We start from the raw sequence: 17,820 nt of genomic DNA, 5'->3' as shown, positions 1-17,820 counted from the left end.
TCGGCTTCCCCTTCAAGTTGGAAACCGGCACAAGTTATCCTCTGTTCATCGGTGCAGCCCAATAAATCGAATATCTTCTCCATCTATTGCACCCACTTGGAGGGGAGGAGTAAGTCACTTGTGGCCCCGACAAAGTTCTCGGGCTTCAACTTTTGGAATCTCTCCACAATTGGTACCATGGGGATTACCACGTACGAGGCATGATACCCATGAGGAGGTGGAGTGTACGCTCGAGGAGGTGGTATAGCAGCCCCAGGTGGTGGAGGTGTGTTTTGAGCCCGTGGCACTTGATCGGTCAACGGTGCTTGGAATCGGGCTCCTAATTGGGTCAAGAGGCGTTCCTGATGCAATTCTGATTGTGTTACCATGGTTTCCATATACTGTCGTTATTCCGTTCAAAATTCTTTGAGAATGTCGCCCACTAGGTTGGGGACCTCACGAACTGACAATCCCGGCCCTGAGGAAGGAGGAATAGACATGCCGGAACCCCCGACGGCATGCGGGTCAGGCCTATGTGAAAGAGCTATCGGAGGCGGTAAGTTAGCCGGATCCGTGCTCCCCCTGTGATTTTTCTTAACAACCCTAAAACTAACCTTGCTTTTGTCATCTTCTTTTGTAAATTAAGTCCAACTCAGTTCTACATTTAATAGAGACATAAACAAATCAAACCCAAAAACTATATTCTTAGGTCATGAAATCATGAGTGATTCCATTATTAATTACCCTTAGGTGGTTCCATTCTTAAAGTGATCATGATTCAACACAAGTACACACATGAATCCCACTTACATAATGCCCAAAATCTATTTCTTTCAATATAGGGTTTGAATTTTGGGGGGTTTGAGGTATGCACCAAGTGCATATTTAAATGTTTGTTTGCTACCATCATTCTTCTAAATCCATGCCATGTAGTTGATGTAGGTGGTGTTGTGAAGTTTTTTTTTTCTTTCTGGGTTGGGTCTTGGGATTCCATGCCATGGAACCGATTGGAGTATCAATCCCTTCCAATTACAGGCTAAAAATAGGAGTCCTAGACTGACTCATCAACTGGACCTGTGATTGGAGTATCAAACTCTTGAATAATAAATAGAAGACAGACCCAAACTAAAAAAAAGAAGACTTCCTCTGTATGCAGAATATATTTGGTTATCCTAAAGAGACCAAATAACTGAAAACTAAATCCAAATCAGCTCTAGAATTTAACCCTTCAACTTATTATTATGTATTTTTTATTTTTTTTTAGGTTTGAGTTTCATGGATCCTTATTCTTAGCTTTCTTCCCCCAAATTTTCATACAAAACCCCTCTCAATTTAGGTTCATGTGCACTGGTTCCACATTGTGCCTACAAGGTGTTTGTGATATCGTTTGGTTGAGTTTTGCTAAGTATGGAATAGTCATTTGATGCCATGTTAGGGGTGAAATTCCTTACACCAATCGCTTGCATGCCACATCTATGCAATTTCTTTGGTACTCATGCCCATCACATGCTTACCCTTGTGCTTGCCCATGTGTGTATAACGGACATGTCATGCGAAGTCACTCTTACTCCTCAACATGATTAGGCCCATTTGTCTTGATATGAATGTATATTTTACATTCCTTGTGAGTAGGTTATAGACATTAGATTGCTATTATAATCCCATGATATCATTCCATTATTAACCCTCCCCCTTTTCTTTTTTTTTTTAGGTACCCATTATGTCTCCAAGGGCTGCCGGTAGAGGTAGTGGCAGAGGAAGAGGTAGAAGCAGGGCACAAGAAGGAGGGAGAGGTAGGGGTAGAGTGTAGCGGAGGCAGAGGATCCACTAGGTGTTCCTGAGCAGGCTGGTGCAGATGTTCCCCCTCAGGGTGATCCGCACTCTGGAGATGACAGTCGTCACACCCGAGGTTCCATGCCTCAGGGCAGCGGTCGGAGTGGCTTACGTCCTCGTTCACATTTTGTCGGCACTCATGATGCGGAGGCGACTTCTTCTAGGGCGTCTGAGGCTACACTTGGGTTTCTTGCTGGTCAGATGACCACCATCACTTCGCGCCTTGACGCGTTCCAGGGCCAGCTAGCAGAGTTCGGGGGTATGTTTCGCGACATGCACAGGATGTATCGCGACATGCACGACAGGGTGGTCCATATGGAGCGTCGCACGAGGCTCGCCGGTTCACCTGATACGCTACCACCGCCAGCACCACAGTGATGATAATTGATTATTTTTCTTTCTTGATGTCTCGGACTTAGACTTTTTAATTAATTGTTTTGACTTCATCTGACTCAGTTGTAATGTCTCTAGTCTTTGTCTTTTAGTGCTTAGTTGTGAATCTGGGTAGCCGCCCAGATCAAACACTGTTTACTATTTATGGTTTCGGAACTCCTTATTTCTGTAATTGCTTTCTAATTATCGGATGTGTTCGTATAAGCTTTTATTTAACCCTATAATGGAGTAAATCAGATCGATCGGATCACGAGTTAGCTTAAGATAGAGCATCGTGCTCTGATACCAGGTTGTCACACCCTGAATTCTGAACCACCGGAATCTGTGACCAGAGCGTACAAATACGTTCCCACACTACCGTCAAGATCATAGATGCAATAGTTAAGCTAACTCATCCACACCGCACAAGACATAAATGATCAAGAGAGAATATAATATAATTAAATCAGAGTAACGGAAGCTAAATAATAATATAATAACATAATAGTCAATGTTTATCCCTGTTCAATAATCCGCCACAAACATACTCGAAACCATGATGACATCCCATCAGGACTTATGTATTACATAGTATATAAATAATACATTCTTCATGACGGGATCAAAATAATGAAATAGTTAGTATCCAAAAAAATAATATCCAAAAAGTAATATCCAAAAAGTGGCCATCGGCCCAATATCTCAAGAAGCTACTCTCCTAAGTAGCAAGTCTCACAGTAGCAGTCTGGTCTATGCTCCCCTTCCTCAGGGGCCCACCAGTCCTCACCATTGTCGCCCTCAAGGACCATGGGCTCCGAGCCGATTGGCTCCACCAAACCTATATCATCATCTAAAAAGAAGTTTCCACGAGGGGTGAGTTCCACTAAGCCAAATGAGCAAATCGAATCATGCAAATGGCTACAACATTTTAAAATGCAATCACAAGAATGCAAACCAAACATGATAAATGAATCCCACAACGTCCCATACTACTAGGATAATTCGTACATCAGGTCTGATTTACAGTAATGCCACATGAGTTCAATTTTATTATTATCCACCTGACAAACCATGCCTAAGTCTGGTCTAATGCTACTGCAGCACCCTAGGTAGCATCCTCGGCCCTCCATCTCTCATACGCGGATGGCCTATCCAGCTATGCCAAACCCGAGTTGCGTAGGAAGCCTGCCGGTCCCGGTCCTCGATCGGACTCGCCGATCCCAGCACCTCAATCGGTACACACTGGTTTACCCAGCAAATCCCTAAAGTTAACCCCACTGCCACGGTTCCTATCCTCACATCGGAATCGCCGCTCCCAGCACCTTAATCGGTACACACTGGTGTCCCCGTAGGGGATTATCCAACACATAAACCCCTGTTGGCAAGGGTCGTAGCACCGGGTATAGTTTCATCCTAAGCAGCATACATCTAATGCATATTAAGGTACATACACACGTAGGCCAGAGGTCGAGTCCACAGTCCCACCACGTCGGCCTCGCTATCCTCTCACGCCCTCTAACTTACACGTGCACATTATCCACCTACCAAAGAAATGCCTAAGTCAGGTCTAGTGCTATTGCAACACCTTAGGTAGCATCCCCGGCCCTCCACCTCTCACACACGGATGGCCTATCCGGCGATGTCAACTCTAATTACGGTTGGAAGCCTGCCATACACGTGTACGTCCTGTACGATAAGCCCCCAATATAACCCTAGCTCTCACCCGGTCCCGATGCGCACTACAAAACCGATCTATTGAGAATGGTACCCCAGTCTGTCGAAAGTCACCACCGGTTACCCAACACCTTACCCCCTATTGCTAAGGGGGGTAGCACTGGGGAAGTATGATCCTAACCATATGCTTCTAAATGAGTAAAGGTGCGCATACGTATAGGCCAGAGGTTGAGTCCATAGTCCCTTCACATCGGGCTCGCTATCCTCTCGCCTCCTCTAGCTTATATGTGCACATACAATTATTTTCAATCTTTGATCCTAAGTCCGTTGCACACTACGACACTTAGATCACATCAATCTCGCACATCTCGTACTCATCACACATTCTCATATCTCAGATCCCATGTCCGGCGCACACTACGGCACTTGGATCACATCAATCTCATAATTTTGCATTCACCACATATTCTCATATTCCAACACATGGCCATATCCGTTCTTAACACACAACCATATTCAATCTCAACACACATAACCATATTCAATCTCGACACACACACACCATATGCTCTCATGCCAATGTAGTATTGCAATAGAAGAATTGAAAGTATAATGCACCCTAGCCTATACGTATAATATGCAAGCATTGCAATCAACATATTCCCACAACACATGGTCCATTAACCGACCATGCACGATAACCATTCACGCATGTAAATAAAGGTGAACCACAACCATGAAGCATAACACGTTTCAAACATAGGTTCAGGTATCCGATTTCCTCACCTTGAGTTTTGGTTTGATCGAGTCGTGAATGATTCGGCATGCTAAAATGTGAGCCGACCCCCGTATTTGGATGCCCTAGATGCACAAAAAGACACACAAGAGACTACTACTAAGGTCCCCAAAAGGGTAGAAATCAATAGGGTTTCAAAAATGTAAATATTGTAAAACGGTAGATGCATTTCTGGACTGTTCCTACCATTTTTCACTGAGAGAAAAAGGTAGGAAGGCAGGGCTTAAAAGGTAGGAAGGTCACCTGGGATGCTCCTACTGTTTTTGCCCGACTGTATCTACCTTTTTACATAAACAAATTCATATTGAAGATTTGGCTTAGGGCTTTCGTTTCATGGCTCAAATGGGTATATTTTAGGGTTATGCCCTACAAGGATAGCTAAGAATGTTATCCTAACCTAGGGTTTTAGGTCTTATCATCAAGAGGGTCTTTAAACCCAAGCTTATATATGAGATGGGTGGTAGATTTGGAATCAATAAACCCTAGCTCATGTATTCTTGAGCTAGAGTTGGCATTGATGGCTTAGGTCACCAAATGGGGAGGATGAAAGCCTATACTTACCACATTAAGGAGGTTTTAATACCTTCCATTAATGGTTTCTCCAATAGATGGGTGAAGCCATTAATGGTAGGTCACCACCCAAAGTCCAAGAATATAGAGATTAATAGAGATGAGAGAAGTAATGGTGGTTAGGTGAGGGACTTACCAAATGGGGATGGTAAGTGTGCAAATCCTCCTCCCTTCCTCTCCTTCTTTCTCTTCTTCTCTTCTTTTCTCCCCAAATCGATTTAGGTTTAGAGTGAGATGGGAATAGTGGCTTTAGCCTTATCTATTCCAAAAGGTCACTAGAGCATGTTTGGTTGAGTGTTGGTCCTTAAGCCTAAATGCTCTAGGGTTTGTTTGGTTGGACACCAAACCTTAGGTTCAGGTTCAAGTAATTGGGCCTCAACTTTATATATAAGGCCCACAAGCCATCACTATCTTTAAATTAAAAGGGTGCTATACACCCAAGCTCAATCAATTATCTATATGTAATACTATCTGTACTACAATCGGGGCATAATAGTAATGGCTTACTCCTAGTCGTCCCAAAATGGTATATCAAATCGGGTCGGGCCTTGTGGGTCCGCTTGCGAAGGGAATGCCCAGAATACTCCATTTTCGACAAACTTCCCCCTGTCCTTGTCGATGAACCTATCCTCAACGACCTCCCCCAAATCAAAGTTAATGATCTTGTGAGATGGTTTAAGTATCGTTGCCTATAGCTCCCTGGAGTACACCACCGTCGATTCTACGTAAGTTTAACCAGATCGGTTAGACCGGGCTTTAAGTCGGGGTTTGGGCATGGATTTAACAATCAATGTGCGATCGAAGGATAATATGACAGATGCCCTTATAAAGGGATTGAACAAAGATCGAACATTCAAAAGTGCGGGAAAAATTAGATTAAAGACCATTTAGGCCGGTCTTAATCTAATCCTATGTTATTTTGAATTATTTGAATCTCATCTAGCCATAATAAGCATTTGTGATAATTTACATATTTCAGATAATTTGGTAAGATTACTTACTAAGTATGGCAGTTTGTGAAACCATTCCAAATCTAATAGTATAGCAAATTTCTATATGACGTTTCCTTACTTTGTTATTCCACAAAGAAATATGAAAATTGTCTTGATATGTTTCGTTGATATTATACTTGTCTTTCAGTCCTTCATAGTATGATGTGTCATTTCAAACTTGATGATACAACATCTGTGATTGCTATGGCGATTATAATATTCCAAAAGGAAACATGATATGGTCCTTCTGAAAGAGACTATATAGGGTCTTGTTCTTGTATAGAAACTTGACGGTAATGCTTATTGTTGAATTTTGATTTATTTTCATCCATTATATGAATTGTACTAAGTTCTTCTTGATGAACTAGATACTCTTATATCTTTATGCAAATGATTGAATTCATTTTTCTTATGAAATTCATATTTGATAAATTACAGAGGATGATTAAGATGGAGGAGAATGTTTAAATCTGGATCTCGATGATGATGACTTACTTGATGAGTAAAGTCATTAAGGATTGCAATGATCTTTTTTTTTTTTAATTAGTTCATTTGCATGTGGAACTTCTAGATGTTTGGGTTTAGATTCGATCTAAAACTCAAAAAGTTTTATTTCTTGAAGTTTATTTTATGATCCGTTAAAGTTTTAAACATTCTGTTTATTTGATTCAATATTTCGTTTGAACAATGTTTATCTATTCTTGGTGCTGACTATATATAGAACATATGAGGGGATTGTTGGGTATATTCTATAACCCTAAAATATGTCCTAATATAAGTCTACTTGAATAAAAAATCAGGGTGTGGTGGGCTCCGCTAGATAGAATTCATCTAACCTAAAAACCCTAGTCTTTCCTATAAATACTAGCTGGAGACAGCAACTTGTATTATTTCAAAACTTGAAATGCATGGTGTATTGTTTTAAGCAACCTTGTGCTTAAACCCTAAACCCTAACATCTACTGGCAAGAAACCGACCAATTAAGCTAGCAGTTGCCTTTGGCCTTGGCTAACCTCCCCCCATATAGATGGCGTTTTCAGACCACCCTTCGTTTGTTAGGCTGCCAAGCCAAAGAATTTCCTAGTTATCCAATATTAGAATTACGACATCATTCTTCTATGTGGCATAAAATATGTGCCACCCATAAATTGTCTATAGTCCCAAGGCGTTAGCCCAAGCTCGGTCTGACCTGAGCTTGGGCATAGAATTCCTAATATTTAGTCTGAAAAGTCCAACCCGTAACGTCAAATTTTTAGGGCATGTTTCAGGTGGGATCGTACTGGCTGGGCCAAACTTTTACCCTAAGTTAGATTGAAGGATTTATATTTTGAATAATAAAATGGAGAGAGTTTTTATTGGTAAGAAATGGGAGAGGGTTCTTTGATCAAGAAATCAGGGTACTCTAAACCCTCTCACATTAATTATTTTAATTATTATTTTTTTATTAAAAATAAATATAATAATCCATGTGAGGAGGTATAATATATGCCTTAGGGTTAGGGAGTCTTTACCTTATAAAATATCTGCATAACATTGCTACTGCATTATATCTAGGGTTATCAAAACCTAGCCCGAACCGGTAAAACCAACATAAACTGATTGGAAAAACTTGGAGTGAACCGGACCAATCCTTAAACTGGTTTTTTTTATTGGTGTATTATAGGACCAGCTAAAAATCGGACCACATCAAACCGACTGATAACCACCGAATGAGACTAATAGAAAAATCATTTGAGTACAAGCTTATGAATAGGTGAATTGATTATCCATTGATTTCACTATTAGTGAGAAGTTTTTGTTTGTAAGGGGAATTGTACAAACCTATGAGTATGAGGTTATGAATAGGGAAATTAATTTATAAACAATGTTTCTATTGATCTCCCTGTTCATTATACAAAATTAGTTAGGTAGTTAAATAAAGAGAGAATGTTTTCTACGTGGGACGCAGGGGCCACGCCCACGTACAATAAGGGCTGGAATGACCGTCATGCCCCCCATGTATGGCAGAAATTCTACCCCCCTTTTGTGCTACCGTGTGTGCTCTCATTCGTTGGCGCGCGTGGTGTGACCCCTGCATCCCACCCAGAAAACAACGCTCCTTAAATAAATGATATGATAATAAATTTCATTTTGTGATATTAATATTAGCTATATTCTCACTAATTAGTTATCCATTGATTTCAATATTAGTTATCTTCCCCTTACAATTATAAAGAATGATTTGATTTGTGATTCTATTTATCCATTGATCTTCTCTTTACAATTTATTCATCTTTGTTCTGATTATAACATGAACATATCAAATCAATTTCTCTATTCATACGTGATTGTTTACTTGTTTGACTAGAGGAAGATGATTTAAAGTAATTTTATCGAATCTTTCCTTACTAAAATCAATTTCATTTTGGTTCAAGCTTGAAAACAAATTGATTTAAATCGATATCGATAAATTGAAACCATATCAAATCAAAATCGATCGAAAATTAAGTTCATTAACGATTTGTTTTGACCTCAACTCATTCCTAGATTGAAATCGATTTAGCCCGATTGAAACTGAGCTGAGCCGACCGTTTGACACCCCTAAATATTGTTATATCACATATGAGCAGAGGACATAGATGTAGGGCCATTTGTGTCGTTTGGCGGTTGATCACCACCCGTACACCTATCTCTTTTGTGTCGTTTGTTAGGGGGAGCAGGAATTTTTTGGAATTGGGAGCTTTATATATATTTTTTGTATAGAGGGGGGGGGGATCGAACCGGGGAGGGGATAAGGTACCAGCCAGGAGACTCGAACTCGAAACCTCCTAGTGAGCATGGGCATGAAGCGCACCACGGCTCACCAACTGAGCTAGGCAGTTGTTGGGGTGGGGGAGCAGGAATTTGATAATTATAGTAAAAATATATATAATAATAAGTGGCCACGTGGTGGGATTTTATTACACTATAATATAATCTACGACCCCTGGTTGGCGAGCGGTTTGAGAGAGGTCACAAGGCCGTTTATTGATTTCGGTTGATTGCCATAAATGGTCCATATGTAATTACTTATTTACTACCAAAGCACCATGACATCACATGCACACATTTATATGGCGTTGCTATGTGATTGATGCGAAGGCGCCTGATTTAATCCAATGGTGAAACCATTTTTTGCTAGTGTTTTTATACATTCTTGGAATGCATTCTATGTCGATTTCACATTCTCTGATGATAAAAAATAACTATTTTTTATCATCTGAGAATGCAAAATCAACTAGAATGCATACCAAACACTGCCTAAATGTAAACATTAATATATTCGTTAGATCGCTACATGAAGACTTTGCAAGATAGTATCTTTGGTGCTTCTAAAGTTAAGGATAGAATAATATTTTCTAAATGTAAACATTAATATATTCGTTAGATCGCTACATGAAAACTCTGCAAGATAGTATCTTTGGTGCTTCTAAAGTTAAGGGTAGAATAATATTTTCTAAATCTATCACATGCATCATTTAGGGATTTAGAACTTGAACACTATAGAGATGCCACAATTAATATAAACTTATGTGAATATCACGTAAACATGGTTTTGATCTGATCATGAACTCCTACATGTGAATGTGTTGGAAAACCAATCTGTATGATGAAATATTGTACGCAATAAGTTTAGGATCAAGTTTTCCTCCACCCACGGTAAATAAGATTTCTTTCACTACGGATGAACCAAACTTGGGAAGAATTGTCCTCCAACATGCCCTTGTTATGGCAAGCAAGAATCACGGCCTATGTGAATTGTGATGCCCCACCGTCGTTGACACAGCGCACGGTGGCCGGCAAGCCATCCATGATCTTATCATTCTCCATTGTCATCAGAACTCTAATAAAGAGACCGCACCTTCCTTTGAATGAATGAGTGGCCCCACCCATCTTCTCCTCCGTTACTAATAATGCATCATCATCATCCATAAATTTGTTCATGAGAATTCTCTTCTTTATCCAAAAAAAAAACCAAAAGTGTCATTGTAATTACCTTTTTAACCTTCACTTACAGTTCGCCACCCATCGGATTGAGGGTTAGGATCGAACAGGGCATGCAAATTTGGATGGCGAGATGGTGACTGCCGACTGGACTGCTTGCCTCCCTATTTGTGAATCGTTTTCGTCTATGGTTCCCTGACCGGTATGGTTCCCTAGTACCTCTCATAAGATGGGGGTGGGACCCACTCGAGGCATCTGATCGAACACTCTACCTGGGTGGGGTCCACAATCCTCTTGTGAGAGGCACTAGGAACCACATACAATAAAAAAATCCCCTATCTGCCCATTACTCGCAATTCTATATTTTAATTCCATTCAAGAGTAATGGCAATTCGGTAATATTATATGTTTTTTTGTGGGGTAACAAGAAATAATCTATGGATAAGAAGACGCTATAAGGTTGTACTTTGGGTTTGGTTTAAAATATCAGAATCACTAAAACTAATCAATTCTAATTTTTAATTTATAATAACAAAAAGTGAATTAGATTTCTATACAAGAGGGTAGTCTATATGCTAGCACTCCCATCTATCTATCTCTCAACTCTTAAAAATAAGAGGGTAAAGGTGTCTTTTTAGACTCATGAAAGAATTGACGTAAACCACACTCTCGGACAGAGTTATTTTTTCATATAATTATTAAAAAATTTATTTTTTATAATTATTTTTAGAAAAGGGTTTTCTTGTCTGACATACCATGGTATGGGCCAATAAAAAGAGATTTCTTTCATTTTCATGATCTGATATTCTAGATCATGTTGCCCCATCTCTAGTTTATCGATCATGAACATTTTCTTTGTTATAATTTTTTTATTATTAATGAAAAGAAAAAATATGAATTTTCAAATTCTACAAACATTTAAAGAAAAAGATCTCATGATGCCAAGTGAGAAAACATTGCTATGCCTTCTCAAATAATGAGTGATAGAACCGACACACTCTCTCTCTCCTTTGAGAAAATTTGGGTTTTTTTTAACCATCTCACAATTTTTGACTGGTGCAATTGTTGCCTTAAACATAAACATTGTTCAAGTTTTTTAGGAGAAGGGATTTGTGCATTGGAGATTCCATGCATCGATTCATGAAATATAGGGAGTTGTTATAGTCATTTTCGGATGAACATTCTGATAGTATTTAAGGAGGACCTATTAATACATGGCCATGCATAGGTAAAAATTTTTTATACAAAAACTCCAACTTTTAAGGGGAAATGTTCTCTGCATGGGACGCAGGGATCACGCTCAGACACATTGGGTTGAAAATGACCAACGCACCCCCTATGAATAGGATAAATTCAACCCATAATGTGCTAGTACATGAACTCTCATTGGCTGCCGCACATGGCGTGACCCCTATGTTCCACGCTGAGAACACTCGTTCAACATTTAAAATCCAAAAAGAATTCTAATTCCTCAAAGGAATAAGGGAATTGAAGACTTTAATTAGGGCGGGTGTGCAGTTATGCTACTAAGAGGGTAGGGAGAGACCTAAATATTACTTAGAAAATTTTGAAGCAGCGGAGAGAGGGAAAATTATCACCTCCAGTTTGCTGACCGGCCCAGTTCCCCAGTTTCTCTAATAGGGGATGGTGGATCCCACCTAGGCAGGGTGTTTGGGCATGGGCAGAGAGATCATTTCAGCCCCCTTTGTTAGAAGAACTGGGGAACTGGGCCGGTCAGCAAACAGGAGGTGATAAAGATCCGCGGAGAGAGAGAGGAAGAAAGAGTAAGCAACAAACAATACATTTGGCGTGAAAAATGAACTCTTTTGGAAACATATCAAAGAGGAGGTGAGTTGTCATGACTCATAGAGAGTCCATCGTTGTCAACACCTCGTACCTTTAAAACGAAATGTCATATTTAAAGACAAAATATATCACTGCACACTACGCGGTTCCACTCGTCACTTCACTTGTCAGGAGGGATCCAGAAGATTCATGGGTCCCACTCCTAAGTCCTAACTCCTCTATCCTAACTTCTCTCTCTTTCAAAGAAATATTTCAGAGAGTTTAGTGATGATCCATATTCGTTGGGTAGGGACAGAACAATGTCTTCAAGTTTACACTTTCTTTTCTCTTTTATCTTTTTCTTTTTCTTTTTTTTTGATTATTCTACTCTACAGTTGTTCTTCATTCAATTGCATTACGGTTACACACACAATCTCTCTCACTGAAAAGAAGAAGAAGAAGAAGAAAAACCAAGAAACTAGATCCTTTTCATGTCAGTATTTAAATTTTCGTCTTCCATCAGAGACCCTTTCTGTAAAACCTGTATTAAATATTCCCTTTGATCTTGATTTTGGTAAACCTGCTTTTGGGTCTCTCTGTTCTTTCTTATTCAAAACAGTAGCTGTCTCCATTCTCCAAACTTTTATTAATTCTCTTCTTCAATCCTGTCAGTGGAGACAAAATTTATGGATGGTAAGAACTAGAGGGTTTAGTCCTACTACTGAATCAATTCAAATTCTTATCCATCTCTTTGGCAAGCAAAGTATTGCAGTTTTAGAATTTGGTTCTCTTCTTGTTCAAGGTTTTTTTTATGAAAATAAGGGTATTTATGAAATCTGGTTTTTTGGGGTTGTTGCTCTTATCAGTTTATGCTTTTGCCCAAATTGAGAGTGATTAGGGAAAGCCAGGATTCTTGGGGAAAAGCAGGCTAAGCAGCCCCATGAGATTGATCTTTTTGGAGTTATTAGCAAAAGAAAAGAGATCCAGATGATCTATTCACATGTTTGACCTGCACTTTTGACTCTAAAGGAGTGAGTCTTCACAGTTTCGCTTCTTCTCCAAGTTGATAGATTTTTGCCCACTTCACATGGTTCCCGATGATAGAAAAAACCAAAAGCTAACAGAAGAGGGTCCCTTCATTTCTTGTGGCTGACTGCTCAAATTCCATCGTTTTCTGGTGGTTCATGACCTCGTATCTGTGGAGCTCTGCCTTTCTTTTATACCAGTAGATGATGATGTTCTATCAAATCCACTAACTGAAAGATACATTTTAGGGAAGATTGTTCAGAGGAAGTGCCATGGCTTATGGTAATTCTAGATCAATAAGGTTTGTCCTTTACAATTTCGTTGCTGCAATTGATATCAATGCAATCTCTAGCTGTTTCTTGTGTTACTTTGTTCTTTAAAGCATTAGAATCTCTGCTAAATTTTTATATGAAAATTAGAATGAGTGGGATAGTTCTTTGCATATGTTTAGATCATATATAGTTTGATTAAATGGCTAAGCCTTTCTGACTTGACCAGTTTCTAAATTGTCTTCCCCAAACTATAAATTTGATCAGATTTCAAGAGGATCTTGAAGAAGCAAAATTCAAAACCAATGGAGATAATGGGATTAAGCTCATGTACAAGATTGATTGGAAACACATATCGGAACCAAACTCTAACAAAGTTGATAGGGATGCACCCGAGAAGACTGGAAGGTCCTTGAGATCTAAAGTATTGTCCAGAGTGTTCTCTGAGGACTATGAGAAAGTAAAGAAGAAGATATTGGATCCTCGAGGACCTGTGATACATAGATGGAATAAGATTTTCTTGGTAGCGTGTTTGATTTCTCTTTTTGTGGATCCTCTGTTGTTTTACTTGCCGGGGGTTCAGGAAGAGGAGGTGTGCATAGGTATAGGGATGCCCCTTGAAGTAGCACTTACTATTGTACGATTGATAGCAGATACGTTTTACTTCATTCAGATTTTTGTCCGACTTCGAACAGCTTACGTTGCTCCTTCCTCTCGTGTATTTGGGAGAGGGGAGCTTGTTATAGACCCTTCAAAGATCGCCTCGAGGTACCTAGCCAGGAGCTTCTGGATTGACCTTCTGGCTGCACTACCCCTTCCACAGGTATGGTACTTCTATTTTCCATCACTTATGGTAATGGCTTAGTATCTCAATTTTCCAATTCCGTATATAATATTGCTTTATTTCCAGGTGTTAATTTGGGTAGTAATCCCCAATCTAAATGGTTCAACAATGACCAATACCAAAAATATGCTTCGCTTCATCATTATCTTCCAATACCTTCCAAGGCTATTCCTTATATTTCCTCTATCATCACAAATTGTCAAGTCCACCGGGGTTGTTACAGAGACAGCATGGGCAGGGGCAGCTTATAACCTGATGCTCTACATGTTGGCAAGCCATGTAAGTAAGACAATTGTTTTCTTTCTGGACTTCTCTATTGAAACTGGAAGTTGTACAATAATAGCAATGCTTACAAAAACTGAAATTTTCCTTCTAAATCACAGATTGTTTTACCATTTAGATAGATTTCATATTTTGAACTGAATAATTTTTCAAGCATTAATCGGCAGTGCTGCATCCATAAATATGTCTTGGTTTAGCTATAATCAGCATGGGAAGCTTTAGCAGCTTGCTCACATCAGCTTTATTATTACTGAGCGTAATGCTATGTTTCATTCCTATGAGCATATTTGATCTTGATATTAATAGTAGTTCATTGACATTACATAAATTAAGCATTGACAATCGTGTAGGAACCATGTAGAGATGGTAGTTTTCAGTTTGACATGGACTTCGACTAAATAGAATGCCGATAACCTTTTCTTTTTGCCTAATCCCAATTGTTTAGTTTTTCTAAGTTCAATAGTTGTTAGATCATTTATTTTTATTGTTTGAATAGGTATTAGGAGCCTGCTGGTACCTTTTATCAATTGAGCGACAAGAAGCATGCTGGAGAAAGGTCTGCAGTCTTCAGAACCCATCTTGTAAATATAGTTTCTTTGACTGTGATGTGAAGGACAACCCTTATAGGGTCAATTGGTTTGAGTCAAGCAACATCACAAATCTATGTAATCCAAACAATGGCTTCTTTGAGTTTGGTATCTATGCTGATGCGGTGACCTCTGGAGTTACCTCCTCATCGTTCTTCAGCAAATACTTCTACTGTCTGTGGTGGGGTCTAAGAAACTTGAGGTAGCTAACTTATTTTCCTCCCATTTAAATTCAATTAACCGTAGGATATGCTTGTAATGATAGTTGAACCTAATCTTGTTTCTATCACCTTTGCAGTTCTTTAGGACAGAATCTCTTGACAAGCACTTATGTTGGAGAAATAAGTTTTGCAATCATTATTGCAATTCTTGGGTTGGTGCTTTTTGCATTGCTTATCGGGAATATGCAAGTAAGTCAAGCATGTATTAATGGTATCTGTTCTTAGCAATTTGCTTTGTCTCTCTTCCATTTTAGAGAGAATTGAACATCCTGAGTAATTTTTGACTGTTTCTTCGTGGGTAAAGGTGGAAAGTACCAATATAAATCTTATTGGTTAAGCTATACAAATTATTTCTATTTTCCTCTGAATGTTTAGTCTGAGATATATGGTTCAAGAGGTAATTGAATGTGACACACTGCCCTTGACTCTTTATTTTTGTTTTCTAGGGACCTCCATGCTTACTAAATAACACTCAAAACAATTACCCTCCTTGTGAAATTTAGTTCAAGATGCATTCTGGAAACTAGTTCTCAAATGTTTACACAATATTATGTATCACATATCATATGGGTTAAAGCTCAGTAGAGAGTTCTCATTACATTAAAACTAGATACTCTAAGACTTGTGCCTTCATTGTCAGAATTCCAAGTCAGGACATTGTTCCACTTGTAGTATAAAATGATTAACTATATTGGTTTATTTTTCATCTGAAATATTCTGTAATAATCATGTTAAACAGACATATCTCCAATCCACAACTATCCGATTGGAAGAGTGGAGGATCAGGAGAACAGATACAGAGCAATGGATGCGTCATAGGCAGCTACCACAAGAATTGAGGCAGTGTGTACGAAGATATGACCAGTACAAGTGGATTGCAACACGAGGAGTTGATGAAGAAGCCCTGCTCAAAGGTCTCCCTTTGGACCTCCGAAGAGACATCAAGCGCCACCTCTGCTTAGATCTTGTTCGACGAGTAAGTCAATCATCATCAGTTTGACCTCAAATTGGATCGCTTCAGCCTAGTTCAATTAGTGCTATATTAGATGTGCAGAATTATTGTCATTTTTATTGAATTGATGACCACCGCTTAATACTCATCTGATTTGAGTTTTTCTTCATGAAATGAAAACAGGTTCCACTGTTTGACCAAATGGATGAGCGGATGTTGGATGCTATATGTGAGAGACTCAAGCCTGCTCTATGCACCCAAGGGACATGCCTAGTGCGTGAGGGTGACCCTGTCAATGAGATGCTCTTCATTATCCGAGGTCACCTAGACTCATACACTACCAATGGTGGACGCACTGGTTTCTTCAATTCATGTCGCATTGGCCCCGGTGACTTCTGTGGTGAAGAACTACTGACATGGGCCCTTGACCCATGTCCGAGTGTCAACCTCCCATCATCCACTAGGACAGTAAAGGCGATTTCGGAGGTTGAGACATTTGCGCTCATTGCTGAGGATTTGAGGTTTGTAGCTTCACAATTCCGAAGACTCCATAGCAAGCAACTGAGACATAAGTTCCGGTTCTACTCGCACCATTGGCGCACATGGGCTGTATGTTTCATACAAGCAGCATGGCGGCGGTTTAAGAAGCAGAAAGAAGCAGCTAAACTCAGAGCTAAGGAAAGCCCCATGGCCATCTCACATGAGCCAGTATTTGAACAAATGGATATGTCCATTCCCCAAACAGGCACAGGCTTAGCTATGTATGCAGCACGGCTAGCGGCAAGCACTGGGAGAGGAGGATGCAAGTCATGTGGGTCAGATTCTGTTGTTGTTAGTTCATTGCAGAAACCAGCAGAGCCTGATTTTACAGCAGAGGAGGAATGAAAGTGAACCAATTGTGTGTTAAACTGGGAAACTGGCCTGCCTCTAGGAATACTAGTCTTCTCTTTTTCTCCTTTTTAATTTTGGGTAACCTCTGGGCATAGTGTGTGAATGGTGTGAGTAATGTGCATACTAATTATCTTTCTATTTTAGCCTACCGATTTGTAGGCGATTTATTTATTTTATTACATGAGGGGTATGTTGAGGAACTATAGGGAAAGCTTCCCTCACGTGTTGAACCTCTTTTGGGAGATTGTACAGATGATTCTGTTGACCTGATACTATGTTGAGGTGTACACGGATATATCTTTAATGATGGGTTTGGTGCTCTGATACCATGATTAAGTGTTTAATCCAAAAGCTTAAGTTGTTAAGTGGAGAGACTCGATTGGAATATGAAGACATCCAAGATCCCAGAGTTAGTCGATGTGAGATTATTCCCAACCTGAGTCTCTAAATTGATTTGTTTCTTGAATCTTGAGTTATTTTATAGATTCACAGCATATTCAAGTGTTAGGATCTAACACACCAATATGATTTTAAGTGTCTAACCAAGTTGAAAATTGTATTTGTAAAGGGAATTTGTTTATGGGATTTGACATTGGAAGAAATTATTACTCATTACAAAAAAAAAAAGTAAAAAACAATTCCATCCAATAATTGGTTCAATTTTTTTTATTATCAATTATTAACAAATCAATGGACTGGGTTCGTGGTCATGGTTCGTGGTCATTGGTCAAGTGTCAACCGTTAAGACTTTGGAGTGTAGATTGTGTTGGTGTGTGGATCATGC

General features: G+C 39.4%; 1 protein-coding gene across 1 annotated transcript; it reads left to right on the top strand.

Annotated features, from left to right (window-relative positions):
• The first annotated feature begins 12,693 nt into the window (after positions 1-12,693).
• LOC122656857 (protein CNGC15b-like) lies at positions 12,694-17,048 on the top strand. Its single transcript, XM_043851535.1, has 7 exons — positions 12,694-13,291; positions 13,527-14,082; positions 14,170-14,382; positions 14,882-15,174; positions 15,271-15,382; positions 15,933-16,169; positions 16,329-17,048. The coding sequence occupies exons 1-7, from the start codon at positions 13,263-13,265 to the stop codon at positions 17,028-17,030; spliced, it is 2,142 nt and encodes a 713-aa protein (XP_043707470.1). The 5' UTR covers positions 12,694-13,262; the 3' UTR covers positions 17,031-17,048.
• The last annotated feature ends 772 nt before the right edge of the window (positions 17,049-17,820 follow it).

This window comes from Telopea speciosissima, chromosome 3 (genome assembly GCF_018873765.1).
Source record: "Telopea speciosissima isolate NSW1024214 ecotype Mountain lineage chromosome 3, Tspe_v1, whole genome shotgun sequence".
NCBI classification, from domain to species: Eukaryota; Viridiplantae; Streptophyta; class Magnoliopsida; order Proteales; family Proteaceae; genus Telopea; species Telopea speciosissima.
The sequence above is the reverse complement of the archived record's forward strand: the minus strand, read 5'-3'. Positions and strand labels throughout refer to the sequence as shown.

Bases quoted from the DNA above. Each gene is read 5' to 3' on its own strand.
- LOC122656857 (XM_043851535.1), top strand. From the start codon at position 13,263: ATGGCTTATGGTAATTCTAGATCAATAAG. The intron at 13,292-13,526 runs GTTTGTCCTTTA...AAATTTGATCAG, and splicing joins GGTAATTCTAGATCAATAAG to ATTTCAAGAGGATCTTGAAG. The intron at 14,083-14,169 runs GTATGGTACTTC...CTTTATTTCCAG, and splicing joins CTGCACTACCCCTTCCACAG to GTGTTAATTTGGGTAGTAAT.